This window comes from Vombatus ursinus, unplaced genomic scaffold (assembly GCF_900497805.2).
Source record: "Vombatus ursinus unplaced genomic scaffold, bare-nosed wombat genome assembly UNPS02014791.1, whole genome shotgun sequence".
In the NCBI taxonomy this organism is placed as follows: Eukaryota; Metazoa; Chordata; class Mammalia; order Diprotodontia; family Vombatidae; genus Vombatus; species Vombatus ursinus.
The window spans coordinates 24,349,305-24,363,972 of NW_020954569.1; the positions used below are offsets into that span (position 1 = coordinate 24,349,305).

General features: G+C 35.3%; 1 protein-coding gene across 1 annotated transcript in view; it reads left to right on the forward strand.

Annotated features, from left to right (window-relative positions):
• MYO10 (myosin X) overlaps nucleotides 1–14,668 on the forward strand; it is a 261,628-nt gene that overhangs the window by 147,190 nt on the left and 99,770 nt on the right. The window contains exons 6-11 of the mRNA XM_027868901.1: nucleotides 1,326–1,450; nucleotides 1,948–1,961; nucleotides 2,070–2,154; nucleotides 4,330–4,433; nucleotides 13,137–13,266; nucleotides 14,471–14,589. Of these exons, the coding sequence (XP_027724702.1) occupies nucleotides 1,326–1,450; nucleotides 1,948–1,961; nucleotides 2,070–2,154; nucleotides 4,330–4,433; nucleotides 13,137–13,266; nucleotides 14,471–14,589 (577 nt within the window). The remainder of the gene's footprint in view (nucleotides 1–1,325; nucleotides 1,451–1,947; nucleotides 1,962–2,069; nucleotides 2,155–4,329; nucleotides 4,434–13,136; nucleotides 13,267–14,470; nucleotides 14,590–14,668) is intronic.

The window sequence follows — 14,668 nt, forward strand, 5'->3', positions numbered from 1 at the left end:
ATAATCATACACCATGTGAATTGGAATTATTTTTTTCTCTTACCTAATAGCTGTGAGCTTCAGACCTGAAAAGATCTTTGCAATAACAGTATAGGAACTTCATCTGAAAGTGTTGTCAGCATTCCACATCTGTAGCTCCCCTACCCACCTTTGTTTTTTAATTTGGGAAAAAAAAAAGAACAGATATCTACTTTCTCTCACTCCCATCTCCCACCATATTGGGAAAAAAGGAGAAAAGTACAGCAAATTCCTTGTAATAGATATTCATAGTCAAGCAAAACAAATGTACTTATTGGCTGTATATATGTATGTATGTATGTATGTGTGTGTTGTGTAAACGTACATACACACACATATGTATACACATATATGAAAATATAATGGCTCATTCTGTACATATACAATTCCTACCCATCCTGTCTCCTTCATGAAGACTTTGCAGATCCCCCAAGCCAGTATATTACTATATTTCTTCTGTACCTCTATTATTGAACCTTACCATTATACTTTGTTGTGCATATATACATAATTATATTTTCGTATGCTTATTTTGTATGTTATGCTGTAATTTCTGTGATTTCTAACATGGAGGAGGTAAGTCAACACATTTTCATAAAATACTTGTTGGTTGTATGAAGAAATAAATTATATTTGTTTAGCAGTATCGTCAGTGAGGTATTTTATAGCAGTTCATATCAGAATTTTAAAGGTGATTTATACAGTCAATTTTTATTAAAAAAAATTTTCCTACTCTGTTGTTTTCTTCATGATCTAGGTATGCTAATTTACACAGAAAGCAACTGTCCATTTTGAATTTTTCATAAGTACTCAAACTATTATGACTTCTTAATCAAAATAATTCTCATTATAAATATTGTTTAATTACCTTAGTTTTCAAAATAAGAAAATTCACTGAGAAGCAACATATAGTGCATTGTGTAGAGTGCTCTCTTTGGATGAGGAAAACCTAGCTTTAGGTCTTGTTTCTGACACATATCAGCAGTGTGACCACTTCACCTCTAGATGCCCCACACAGCTCTCTAAGACTAAGTTGCAGACAAGTTGTCATCACTATTGGTGGAGGGATTTTCCACATGAAGAATTTCTTAATACTGGCATCACCAATGCAAACCAAAAAAGAAAAAAACAAATACTTGCCATGTCAAAGAAAGTCTAGGTTTCGCTAAAGAATCAAGGATGTAGCACCTGTGTAGGGGTGATATTTATTCCTGGTTTCTATAGAGCTGACATTTTTGGGGGAAATGATTTTATTGTTTTTACTTCTGTTCCTAATTAACCCTTTTTGCTACCCTCTCATTTCACAGCCCAATTATGGAAGCTTTTGGTAATGCAAAGACTGTTTACAACAACAACTCCAGTCGTTTTGGGAAGTTTATTCAGCTGAACATCTGTGAGAAGGGAAATATTCAAGGAGGAAGAATTGTAGATTGTATCCTGTTTTCCTTTTCATTTCTTCTCTATTTAACCTTGATAAATAGGAAGGACCTGCTGCTGATGCTGGATTGTCACAGTGATGGAGGGAAGGAAGAAAGAGAAACAATATCTTCCTAGATTTGCTTTAAATGGTTGATTCAAGAGTAAGCAGAATTGAACTACTTAATTAGTGCACATGGTTAAGAACAAATTGTTCTTTGGAAAGCTGTAGTAGCTGGTGTCATTATCTTAAACCTTGTGCTCATAATTAACCATAAAAACATAGGTGGTTGAAATTTATTGTCACATAATTTGACTTCTGACTTTCTAGTACTTAGCATGTTTGTAATTAAATTTGGATGAGCTAGTCTTGTTTTAGATTCATTTGTGTTCTGGCAGCACAGATAACATATCAGACTACAGTGAAGGAAAATAAAAAACAGAAGATTGTAGATAAAGCTAATTTAAAATTCTTGATTTATTCCTTGACTAGAAATTTCTTTCAAAATGAAGATTTATTAGAAAAAGTAAGTTTATTTTTTTTTAGTTTGCATTTTGTTTGTTTCTTTTTTAAGACTGTCAATTTATGTAAATTAACAAAGGAAAAACAATGTAAATTTGATATATTCCTGCAGAACCGAGTGGTAAGACAGAATCCAGGGGAAAGGAATTATCATATATTCTATGCACTGCTGGCTGGACTCGAGAATGAAGAGAAAGGTGAGTGACAGAAACAGCAGGTACACATATGTTTGTAACCTGTTTTCCATTTAAAAAAAAATCAATAATCATAGAAGAACTGTGGAGAAAGATTTATGAAATGTGTTGGTAGATTAGTTGTTTCAAAATGAATGGAAAATTGAATTTACTGCAGTGCCAAATAATGTAGGGAGAAGAGGACAGATAGAAAATCTAGAATCTCCTTGGCTTTTGGCCTTTCTTGTACATCTCTAATTCAGAGAGTGTTTCTAAAAAAAAAAAGCATTGAAATTGATTCTTTTTTATGATACTTGAATAATGATTCTTTCCAAGGTTTACAGGAGCGAAAAGAAACCCTCTAATTAGTGGGTCCACCATTTGTTATTTTCTAATAATAAAAGCGGACATTTACTTAGTGTTTTTCAGTTGTAAAGCATTTTTGTTCCTCACAACAACACTATACTAGAGATACTGCTAATATTAGTAGATTGTTTAACAACATCCATTAAGTGCTTGTATAAGCACTGTGGGAGGCCCTGGGAATATAGAGGGGAAAAGTGGTGGTGGTGGTGGTGGGGGATAAATAGTTCCTTCTGTCAAGAAGCATACATTTTATTTGGGGACACATGGGGCGGGGCGGTGGGGGAGGTGTTTTGTTTTTTGTTTTTGTTTTTGTTTTTCGGAGGGGTGTGGTGGGGTAGAGTGGAGAAGAGGTTCTAGCTTCAGGGGAGACAAGAAAGGCTTCATGTAGAAGGCAGAGCTTAAGTTGAACTTTGAAAGAAATGATGAATTTTAAGAAATAGCAAATAGGTTTGGAGAGGTAATTTGCCCGGTATCACCCAGATGGAAGGTGATAGGAGACCTGGAACCAACAGATCTCTTTCTGTTAAAGGCACCAATATCTTTCTAGTCACCTAACTTCACAACGTTGGTTTTCGTTGTTGTTCCAATTGTTTTCAGTTGTGTCTGACTCTTCATGACCCCTTTTGGGGTTTTCCTGGTATAGATCCTGGAGTGGTTTGCCATTTCCTTCTCTAGCTCATTTTACAGATGAGGAAACTGAGGCAAACAGGGTTAAGTGACTTGCCCAGGGTCACACACCTAATTAGTGTCTGAATCTAGATTTGAACTCAGTAAAATGAGTCTTCCTGATTCCAGGCCTGGCACTCTATCCACTGAGCCACGTCGTTGCTCCTCACAGTCTTGGAGTCATCCTCAACTCTTCCTTCTTCCATCCTGCCTCACCGCTAATCAGATACTTCCACACCATCTCTCCTCCATCTGTCTCTCCACTCACACCACACTACAACCACTCTAATTCAAGTGTTCATTTACTCTCGTGTGGATCATGGCAAGAATATCCTAATTGCTTTCCTGTTCTCTCCTCTCTCCCTTCTCAAATGCATCCTGTATACAGTTGCCAGAATTATACTACTATATAGCACAGATTTGTTCATGTAACTCTACTGCTTAAGAAGTTCTATTGGCGGCTTCTTGCCTCTGGAATTCTTCAGTGCTGTTTGACTTTAAAAGCCCTTTATGATCCATCTTCAGTCTTCATTTCCATGATTAATGCACATTACACATTCTTCTTCATGCACTCTACAGTCTAGCCAAATTGGCTTGCTTACTGTTCCCAATTCACGATATTACATATTACATCTCCAGGTCTTTGCTTAGGCTATGCCCAATGCCTGGAATGTACTTTTACCTTTAAAATCCCTAACTTCCTTCAAAGCTTAGCTTCTGTGTCACTTCTTACTGAAGACCTTTCCCTGTTCCCTTCCTTACCCAATTGCTTGCACCATTCCCCCAGTAATTATTTGATATATAATATATATGTTTTGTATTTTGGTTTCTGCATGCAGATTCTTTCCCCTAGTAGAATATAAGCTCCTTGAGGGCAAGAAGCATTTCATTTTTTTCTTTGTATTCTCAGCACCTAATAAAGTGCATGGCACATAGTCAGCTTTTAATACTGCACTAATTTTAACATGTTCCAACATCCTGATGTGTAAAAATACACTTAATACAAATTATTATTGTTTCCATGAAAGGGAGATGGCAATGAGGTGTATTTGGTTCTCTTTTTAATCGCAGGAGGAAAACCTTTTGCGTTGTGTTGTTCCCTAAGCTAATCAGCTGAATAACAATAAAATTTGTGGACTTACATTTTTCTCTCTTTTTATGTTGCAGAGGAGTTTTATTTATCTGTGCCAGAAAATTACCACTACTTGAATCAGTCTGGGTGTGTAACAGATGCGACAATCAATGATAAAGAATCCTTCAAGGATGTCATTGTAAGTTACTTTGCTAATAGGAGTTAATTTTTAAAATTTTCTGGTACAGTGTACTGTCGATTACCCAAGTGAAAACTGAAATAATGAATCAACAAGCATTGAAGGCAGGTTTTTCCCTTTTTTTCTTTTGCTTCAAATTTGGCTTCAAAGGTTGTGTAATCCTTTTTACCTGGCATTAAAAGACCTTGGGAAATAATGAACTATTTTAATAATAATATTAATATTTACAGAGTTCTTTGCAATTGATGATGTGTTTTCCTCACAACCAGTTAGTTTGTACAAGTATTTTCCTTTTTTTTTCTAAATGGGAAAACTAATTCACAAAGAAGTTAAATGATTCTTAAGTGGTAAAGCTTGAACTTGAGTCTTCTTTTTATTTTAATTAATTAATTTATTTTTTAGTTTTCAACATTCACTTCCCTAAGTTTTTGAGTTTTAAATATTCTTCCCCTCCCTCGCCAAGATGACATACAATCTGATATAGGTTCTACATATACATTCCTATTAAACATATTTTCACATTAGTCATGTTATAAAGAAGAATTAGAACCAATAGGAGGAACCACAAGAAAGAAGAAACAAAACAAAATAGAAGGAAAAAAAGAGCAAATAGTATGCTTCGATCTGTGTTCATACTCCATAGTTCGTTCTCTGGATGAGAATGGCATTTTCCATCATGAGATCTTTGGAGATGTCTTAGATCCTTGCATTGCTGAGAAGGGCTAAATCTATCAAAAGTCATCTCACAACCTGGATGTTACAGTGTACAATGTTTTCTTGGTTCTGCTCACTTCACTCAGCATCGGTCCATACAAGTCTTTCCAGGTTTTTCTGAAGCCATCCTGCTCATCATTTCTTATAGCACAATAGTATTCCATTACATTCATATACCACAACTTGTTCTGCCATTCCCCAATTGATAGGCATCCCCTCAATTTCCAATTCTTTGCCACCACAAAAAGAGCTGCTATAAATATTTTTGTACATGTGGGTCCTTTTCCCATTTGTATGATCTCTTTGGGCTACAGCCCTAGAAGTGCTGTTGCTGGGTCAAAGGGTATGCACATTTTTGTAGCCCTTTGGGCATAGTTCCAAATTGCTTTGAGTCTTCTGATAAAAAACCAGTGGTCTTTCCACAACACCATACTGAAGGAGGAATTCATTTTTAATTGAAGATTTCTAGCCATAAAAATCGTACTTCAGTTCATTTCAATGTTTTATCTTGGTAGTCCAAAAAGTTGTTACTGAAATTTCTCCTTTTCCTTTAACTTAAGGAGAGAGGCAGTGTGGTAGAGAGGATGGAGAAGTGGCCTCAGAATCAGGAAGACCAGAGTTCAGGTCCCACTTCTGACATATACTTGTCTGTGTGATCCTGGACAAGTTACTTAAACTCTCTAAGACTGAGGTCACGGAAAACTTGCCTTCCACTTACTTGGGTAGAGAGAGTTTCTTCATCCAGGAGTTCCCTATATCATTAAAATCAAATTTCCAGTCCTTATCCCCTTTATTGTAAGTTCAATTACTTCCTGTGTCCTACTCTTATTCTATTTATTGTAGGCACAGTCATTTACCATTTATGGTAATTATTATGTTTTTATGGTAATTTATGTTCCAATTATCTATAAACAGAGAACAAGTAATGAATGCCTTGATTATAAAAACTTTTCATTAGAACTCCTCTTCTCCAGCTTACATAAGACTATTCTTTAACTTTTTCTTATAGGAACCCCTTTTCCATCTTTTCAATCATCTTTGTCAACCTTATCTGAAACATTCCTAGTTTCTCAAAACTCTTCTTAAAATTTGGTGATCAAATGTAAAATGCGTAGACAACATAATTCACCAGCAGAGTGTTTATCAAGGAAACATAGTATTACTGATGCATATTTAGTTTATATCCTGTTCTTGGGGATTTTTTTTTTCAGTCCTTTTAGGTTTTATGCTCTCATTTACAGAATTCCTTTTCTATTGGTCAGTACAATTTTGAACTTGATGCCAGTCTTCCAGAATGCATTGCATTTAGACAGAAGACTAATCTCAGCTCTGTCACATACTGTGGACAGTAGTGTACACAGTGAAATATTTGCTGTGGAGCAGAACTTTCAGAAAGCTTTTATTATAAAGCTTATTAAAGCTTATTATTAAAATTATAAAGCAATTTTACTGATAAGTCATTCTCAACAAATCTCCCGTAATTTAGTAATATCCATAGTTAATAAATCTTATTAAAATCATCTTCTCAGTCCATTGTCCAAGAGGCAGCTAGATAGTACAGGGGATGGATCTTGGACCTGGAATCAGGAAGCTCTGAGTTAGAATGGTGCTTGAGATGCTAATTGGCTGAATCACTTTGGGCAAATCACTTTCACTTTAGATCTTAGGCAAATCGCTTTCACTCTGTCAGCTTGTTTCCTTGTCTGTAAAATGGGAATGATAATAATAAGTAGCCCCTACCTCATGGGATTGTTGTCAGATAAAATACTATAATACACATAAATCACAAACCTTAAAATACATATAAATCCTAGGCAATTTAATTATCAACGTAGTGGATTAACTAAGATTCTGGAACTATTCCCTATGTAAGATCACTAGAGAAATCACTCAGATTGTTGCCAAAACATTGATCACTTTATATTTAGCCTTCAAACAAATTTTTGTTGCATGGTACTTTTATTTGGTAGTTTATCATGAAGAATTTTGGAAGTGGAATCAAAACCCTTTCACAGGTTATAGGATCATAGGTTTAGAACTGGAATGGATCTTGAGGTTACCATGTGCAGCCTCTTCATTTTACACTTAAGGAAATTAAGGATCAGTGAAGCTAAGTAACATCTGTAATGTTGCACAGTGTACTACAGAGCTGAAATTGGAACCCAGGTTTTCTGACTAAATAAAATACTCTTTTCATTGTACCACTTTGTGTTTCTATCTTATAATGTCATCTTCTTGTCACTATTACTGTTATTCAATCAGAATAAAATTAAATTCAACCGACAGATGTCCTTCAAAAAGCCATTGTTGACTGCATCTTAAAATCTTCCCAGTGTTTGTTTACAAATTATATCTTTTTTTCTACCTAGGTTTGAACCCTAAGCTCACTGGTCTCTAATTTCCTGGATCATCCTTTGTTTCCCTAAGCACAACCTTTGCCCTTTGTAAACCACAGGGAGAGGCAGCATACTTTTATAGGATAGAGAACCAGCCTTGAAATCAGGAAACCCTGGGTTCAGGTTCTTCTTCTGACATAGCCATTTTAACTTTTCCATACCCCAAACAACTCTTAAGAAATAGCAAATTATAGAATAGTTACACATGAATGAATTTCTTTACTGGAAATTTCCTATTTAGATGAAATCATAGGTTTTCCCTACCCTTTTGTGTCCCCACTCTTCCTCCAATTCCCTACAGAAACTTGTCCTATTTTTCATGGTTTTTCAAGACTATTGACTGGTCTGCTAGAGTGATGCCTTTCTGTTCCTTAAATATTCTAGAGTGTATATTATCAGTCCCTGATAACTGATCTAGTATGTTTTAGATGCTCTTTAACTATATCTTTCCATTTTTTTATTTATGCTTCTAGTCTTCTGTTATAGATAGGGCTCTTAACAGTCACCTTGCTTATATATTTTTGTAAAAAATCTGACTTTGAGAAGAAATAGGGAAACCAGGTCCAAAGAAAAGAATATAAATAAATACGAGCTATACATGACCCTAGGCAAGTCACATGACCATCTTTTGCCTCAGTTTCCTCAGTGGTAGAATAAAGAAGTAGCTTATTACATGTAAATCCAAGATCTTGTAAGTGAAAGGATGATTAGGTTGCTCTGTTAGCTACATAAGGAAATAGAATTTTCACAGATTCATTTTACTTCTTTCCTATCACCAAAGAAAAGTGTTTAGATCTGAAGCAGGGGTATGGAACTCAAATAGTAACAAAGGATCACTATTCCTTACATCTGAGTCTCTGTGGGCCACATATTGACTTACTTTTAAAACATAATGTTATCTATGTTTTATTGTATTTATTTTGGTGTTTCCCGATTACATTTTAATCTGGTTCTAACTATGCACTTGACAGTGTTGTAGGTGTTGCTGTGTGTTTGACACTTCTCATCTAAAAGACAGGCTGTTGTGTAAATATAGTGCCATCTTAATTTCAATCCAATCTTTCCCTTTCACTTTGATCCAAGTAACCAGTTTTCTCTGTGACCACTAGGGTGCATGTTACAGCAAGTAGAGTGCTGTCTTCCTGACAGTGCCAAGTTTCAGTGGGATTATAAATAACTTACTTATTCTAAGTTGACAAAAGGAGCCTAAATTATTGAATAACATGATATCCCAAGAGAAATCCTCTTATAGACTATGATTTATCTAACATTGCCTGTTTAAGCTATTGGTGGTTGTTTTATTTTTTCATTTAAATAATTATTCTCGAAATCTTGATCAAATTAAATAAAGAAAAGTGTCATCTATGAGAAATATAAATCCCAGAGATAAAAGAATAATAATAAAAAAATAGCTAGTACATAACATTTTATTTTTTAAAAAAACTTATTTGTTTTAATTCATCAAGATCCTGTTTTTAATCATCTTTCTTATTCTCCCTCAACACCCTTCCTCCAGAATTTGAGAATGCAAGAAAAACAAAACTCATTACAAACATGTATATTCAACCAAAACATTGCCACATTGTCTGCATCCAAAAGAAACCCATTTTACCTCATTTTGCATTCTGAGTCTTTCACCTCTATCAGGAGGTATGTAGCATGTTTTATCATAAGTTCTCTGGAATGGTGGTTGAACATTATGCTGATAAGAATTCAGTACAATAGTATTCAATCCCATTTGTATTCCATAATCCCTCATATTCCTTTACTTTGCCATCTCAAGAGGAACTATAAATATTTTTGTTCATCATTAAAGTTTATTCTGCTTAGGATCAATCCTTCCCAAAACCTACCCTCCTTGTAATCCTCTCTTCTCCTTTCTTACCTTTCCCTCAACTCTCTGTTTAATTAATGAAATTAATTTCTGCTCCCAACTCATTATGTGTGTAATAGTTCATATAAGAATGAGGTATAACTGTCAGCCATTCCTCTTCACCTTGATATAGATGTCTACTTGTACACCTTGATTATGTGAGATAATTTCCCCTGACCTACTCTTCTTTTCCACTCATCCCCACCCCAAATGTCCTCTTCTTTCCCTCTCTTTCCATTCTTTTCTTAAGATCACCAAGACGTAGGGGAACCACTCCTATGATGCCTGATATAAGAAGATAGAGATCAGAGGGGACACATGTATCAACTCCCCGTATTTTAATATAAGCAATTTAATTATGTTTATCCCTTTGTTATTGTTCATTCATGTTTACTTTTTTATTTTTCTCTTCACTCCTGTGTTTGAACTTCAAAGTTTCTCCACAGTTTTGGTCTTTTTCACATCACGAATGCTTAGAAGTTTGCTATTTCATTAAAGGTTTATTTTCCTCTGTAATGTTATATTTATTTCTTCTGGGTAAGTTATTCTTGGCTGTAAACCCATATCCTTTGTCTTCTGGAATATCCAAATTCTCCATTTCTTTATAGCGGTGACTGCTAAAATGTGTGTAATCCTGACTCTTACCCCTTGGTATTTGAATTCTTTATTTCTGGCTACTTGTAGTAATTTTTCTGTGGCCTGGAATCTCTTTATATTAGCTCTCATGTTTTCATTTGGAGGTTTCTTTTAGGAGGTAACCATAGCTCCTTTCTATTTCCATTTTGCCCTCTGGTTCTAAGAGATAGCAGGTTTTTTTTAAGATTTCTTAAAATATGGTATCCAGGTTCTTTTTTTGATCATGGCATTGACATAGCCTAATGATTCTTAAATTTTTTTCTCCTCAATTTGTTTTCCAGGTCATTTGATTTTTGCTGTGAGATAACTTTAGATTTTCTTCGATTTCTTTTTCAGTCTTTTGGCTTTTGTTTTAATATTTCTTGTTGCCTCATGAAGTTCTATTTGGTCCATTCTAATTTTCAGGGAATTGGTTGTTTGGGCAAGGGTTTGTACCACTTTTGCCAAGCTGTTAATTCCCTTTCCAATTTTTCTTCCATAGTTTTCATTTATTTTCCTTTTTTTTCCCTCAAGCACTCTTATTCCATTTATAAAAACATTTCTAAACTTTTTTTTAAATTCTTGCTTCATCTCTTCCAGGCTTTTTAATTGTTTTTGTGCTCAAGCTGCGTTTTTCTCTGAGGCACTGCTTGTAGATGTTCTGTAGTCTTTCTTTTCTTCTGTGTTTGTGACTTGAGCATCCCTGCCACCCCTCTTTTTATTCTGGAGTTTTTTTGGTTTGTTTTGCCCATCTTCCCAGCCTACTTTCTGACCTTAGACTTGATGTTAGGGCTGGGCTCCACTACACTTCTGGAAGGAAGTTCTGGGCTGGTCCTTTTACTGCTTTCCTGGGGTATTAAGACTGGGGACCTGCCAGCTTTCAGTGCTCCCAAAGTGGTCTGATCTAGGTCAAAGTCTGAATGCTTCTTTCCTCTCCCCACCCCACCCCACCCCACCCCACCCCACCCTCTTTCTTGGTCTGAACTCTGCAATTTTGTGACCTGTGTTTGGGTCTGTGCAAGAATAGGTAACTGCTGGACTCAATCCCTGTCAGTCAGCTGGAAAGCTTTGTTAGTTCAGAATGGCAGAATTGTAGGCTCTCTTTTACTCTGGGATTTTTACCTTGTTTATTACTCTGCACACGGGCGTAGATGTTTTAAGTGAGATTTGGGTCTGAGCCACACAGCTGCTGCTGCTGGCTTCTTATCCTGTCCCCTGATTCTGTGACCCAGAACTGGGTATTGGGCAGCAAAGCTTCCAGTTTGCACCTGTCCCCGTCACAGTGCTCCAGTATGGGTTAGGAGGTAGCCCATTCTGGCTCCAGGTTTCCTCTTACCTTTGGGGCACATCCTTTCCTTAGGTGCTAGAGTGCTTACAGAAGTCTGTCCTCAGTGTCCACAGACCTGTCTATCAACTGGGCTGGCCAAATGACTCACTGTGATGCTTTTTAGATTTCCCTGTTAGGATTTAGTCCACTACATATTCTAGATCTCTTTGGAGGAGTTTTTGGAGTGGAGCACACTGTACAGGTTCCTACCATTCCTCCTTCCTGGTTTCACCTATCTTTTCTAGTCACTTAATAACAGTTTGTAAAGCCCTTTACTTTATATTAGCTCATCTGATTAAAAAAAAGATTTAAATAATAATCAAATGTATGTGTTAACCAGAAACCATTTATCTTTGAACATTTCATATATGAACATTTGATATGAACATTTCAGCCTATTTCAACAGGATATTGCACAGAAATAGGCATTTAATACATATTTGATTAAGTGTATGAATTAATTGTAGTCCATCAGAAATATCCACTGAAATTAGATTATAGATATTACTGCCTTATACAATGCTGTGCACTCAGTGAAGACTTTTATGTACCTATTTGTTTTTAATGGAACATAATTGCTAATATTTTAAAATGTCAGCTTATAGAAGTGTCTGTCAAGTCTGTACTCATTTTCCAATGTCAGTATCCTAAAGTATGGTGTCACAATTATGAATCATGCTTTTTATTTGTATGTGTTTGCTCATGCATTTTGAGTTCTGCTTTCTTCATCATTGACTTAAATTCGTATCAACAAAACAACATAAAAGCTTTCTGACTGACTGAGTCCAGCATAGGCATTTTTAAATGCAGTTTGTAACTCACTAAGAATATATAACCATTTATGCCCCCCAAAAACTTTATATATTTTATAAAACTTTATTTTATAACATTGGTCTATGCTGTCTAAATTAGGCTAATAAAACATATATGTATAATACCTTTGTGCTGATTTACAAAAGAGTTTTGGCTCCAGTATCTTGACTGCCTACAAATGCTTTTCTTTTCCCCCTGAACATTATGGTATATTTGTCAGTTTTCAGCCCCCATATATGATGAGAGTAGCACCTTACGAATTTCTTAGAATGGTTGAAGTTACAGTCTAGAGAAATAGAACCAAGTCTGTAGTTCATATTTTGTTTATATTTGCTATTATAAGAGATATAGGAATTTTATTTTACTGACAAGGGCCTTGTTAATTTGTTTCTCAAAGAACAAAAATCTCGAGATTAATAATTCTATCTCATCCAGCTGCCTTTCTGTTTAGTTTAACCCCTGAGGAAAGCTCGGAATATGTTAATAGAATTCTCTATGCCTGAATTTGTTTGACATTCATACTTGTAGTAAAAATAACATTTATGCCTTTATGCTTTGAAAATAAATAAAACAAATAAAGACAAATCAAAGGGTTTTTTTGTTTGTTTGTTTGTTTTTGTTTTTTATTAACATCTGCCTTTCCACTTTGGATTATAGTAACAACATAGTCCTCAAGAATGTAAAAAAATTTTTTTTTAAATAACATGGATACATATCACTTTGTGTTCTGGCTATTACATAGCTCTCTCTCTCTGTAGACTTGTCTGTTGTCTAATCTGACCTTTTTTGGGTACCTGTGATTTGTAATTTAAAGAATGGATTGCTTCATAATGATAGAAGTCAGCCTTTTGCTTTGATGTATACACCTCAATGCATAATGCACATCATTATATGATGACACTTTTGCTAGTTCTTTAGTTTAATGGGATAAGGAAGCATCATAAGTGATTTTTTTTTTCTTTTAGACTGCAATGGAAGTGATGCAATTCAGCAAAGAAGAAGTTCGGGAAGTTCTTAGACTACTTGCTGGTATTTTACATCTTGGAAACATAGAATTCATCACTGCTGGTGGAGCACAAGTTTCTTTCAAAACAGGTGAGATTGCTTTTTTTTATTATTAACTACCGAGGAACTTAATTCCATGTATGAAGTTTTGATACCGAAAATATTACTGGATTTGTAATAGAAAAAGCAGGAATAAGAAGACCTGGTGTTTAAGCCAGCTTTACCCTCTTATTAATCATAGGATTATTTAACCTCTCTAAATCTCAATTCTCTGATATGTAAAATGTATGTTTAGGGAAATGTGATGAGACCAAAGTATATCCTCTATCCTAGGGGAAGAAACTAGAGATTTCTTCCAACTTAAATATGTGAAGATTTAATAAATAGCCTTTAGCCCTAGGCATTTCTGTTTAACAGGGTTTTTTTAGGGGGCAGTTTAGTAACTCACATTTAGTAATTGGCATGATTTATGGAGAGGAATTCTAGAATCTTCTTTCTTAAAAATTAATTTAAAATAATGTACTGCCTTTTCAGTAAGACCTAAACATTCTCTATCTTTTATGCAGTCAATATCTTTCCACACTAGCCCTCTATAATAAAAGTAAAAGGTTCCATTTTGAGTGTCATCTTTTGGAAGTGATTTGGTTAGATTTAGAGTCACCAGAATACTTGGATTTGAAACAAGGCTTTGCTACTCACTGTCTCTATACTTGGGTAATTCACTAAACCTCTTTGATTTGAGATTTTTCTTAGTCTAAGATAACTTAGAATAGATGATCTCTAAGGTTATTTCAAGCTATCAATCTTGTGATCTTATGTGGTCTTAGCTGATAGAATTATAATTCTAACCAAAAAAAAGAGAAATTTGACTTTTAAAGTATTCCAGTTACCCAGTATAATTGCATAAGTCTACCTGAATACTTACTTGTCTCACTATTCTGTAATTTCCAAGGAAAATGATTTCAAGGATATTATTTGCTTCAATACAGGGATGGGGAGCCTGCGGCCTCAAGGTCATATGTGGCCCTCTAGGTCCTCAAGTTCAGCCCTCTGACTGAATCCAATCTTCACAGAACAAATCTTCTTAATAAAAGGATTTGTTCAGTAAAACTTGGACTCAGTCAAAAGGCCTAGAACCCAAGGACCTCGAAGGCCACAGGTTCCCCACCCTTGCTAGGACATGCTAGTGTAGGCTTAAGTCACATCACAAAGAAGAAATCTCCTGCTCCTTCTAGTACAAATACAGCCTGCACTTTGCTTTTCTTTTTTAACTTATTTTTTTCTTTTTTGACAGCTCTTGGCAGATCTGCAGAGTTACTTGGGTTGGACTCAACACAGCTAACTGATGCCTTGACACAGAGATCAATGATACTCAGGGGAGAAGAGATCTTAACACCTCTCAACATACAACAAGTAATTCTCAGCCAACATTACTGAGTTTTTCCCTCTGTCAATTTGTGAAATAAAGAGAAGGCTGTGGATGCTTTCTAGA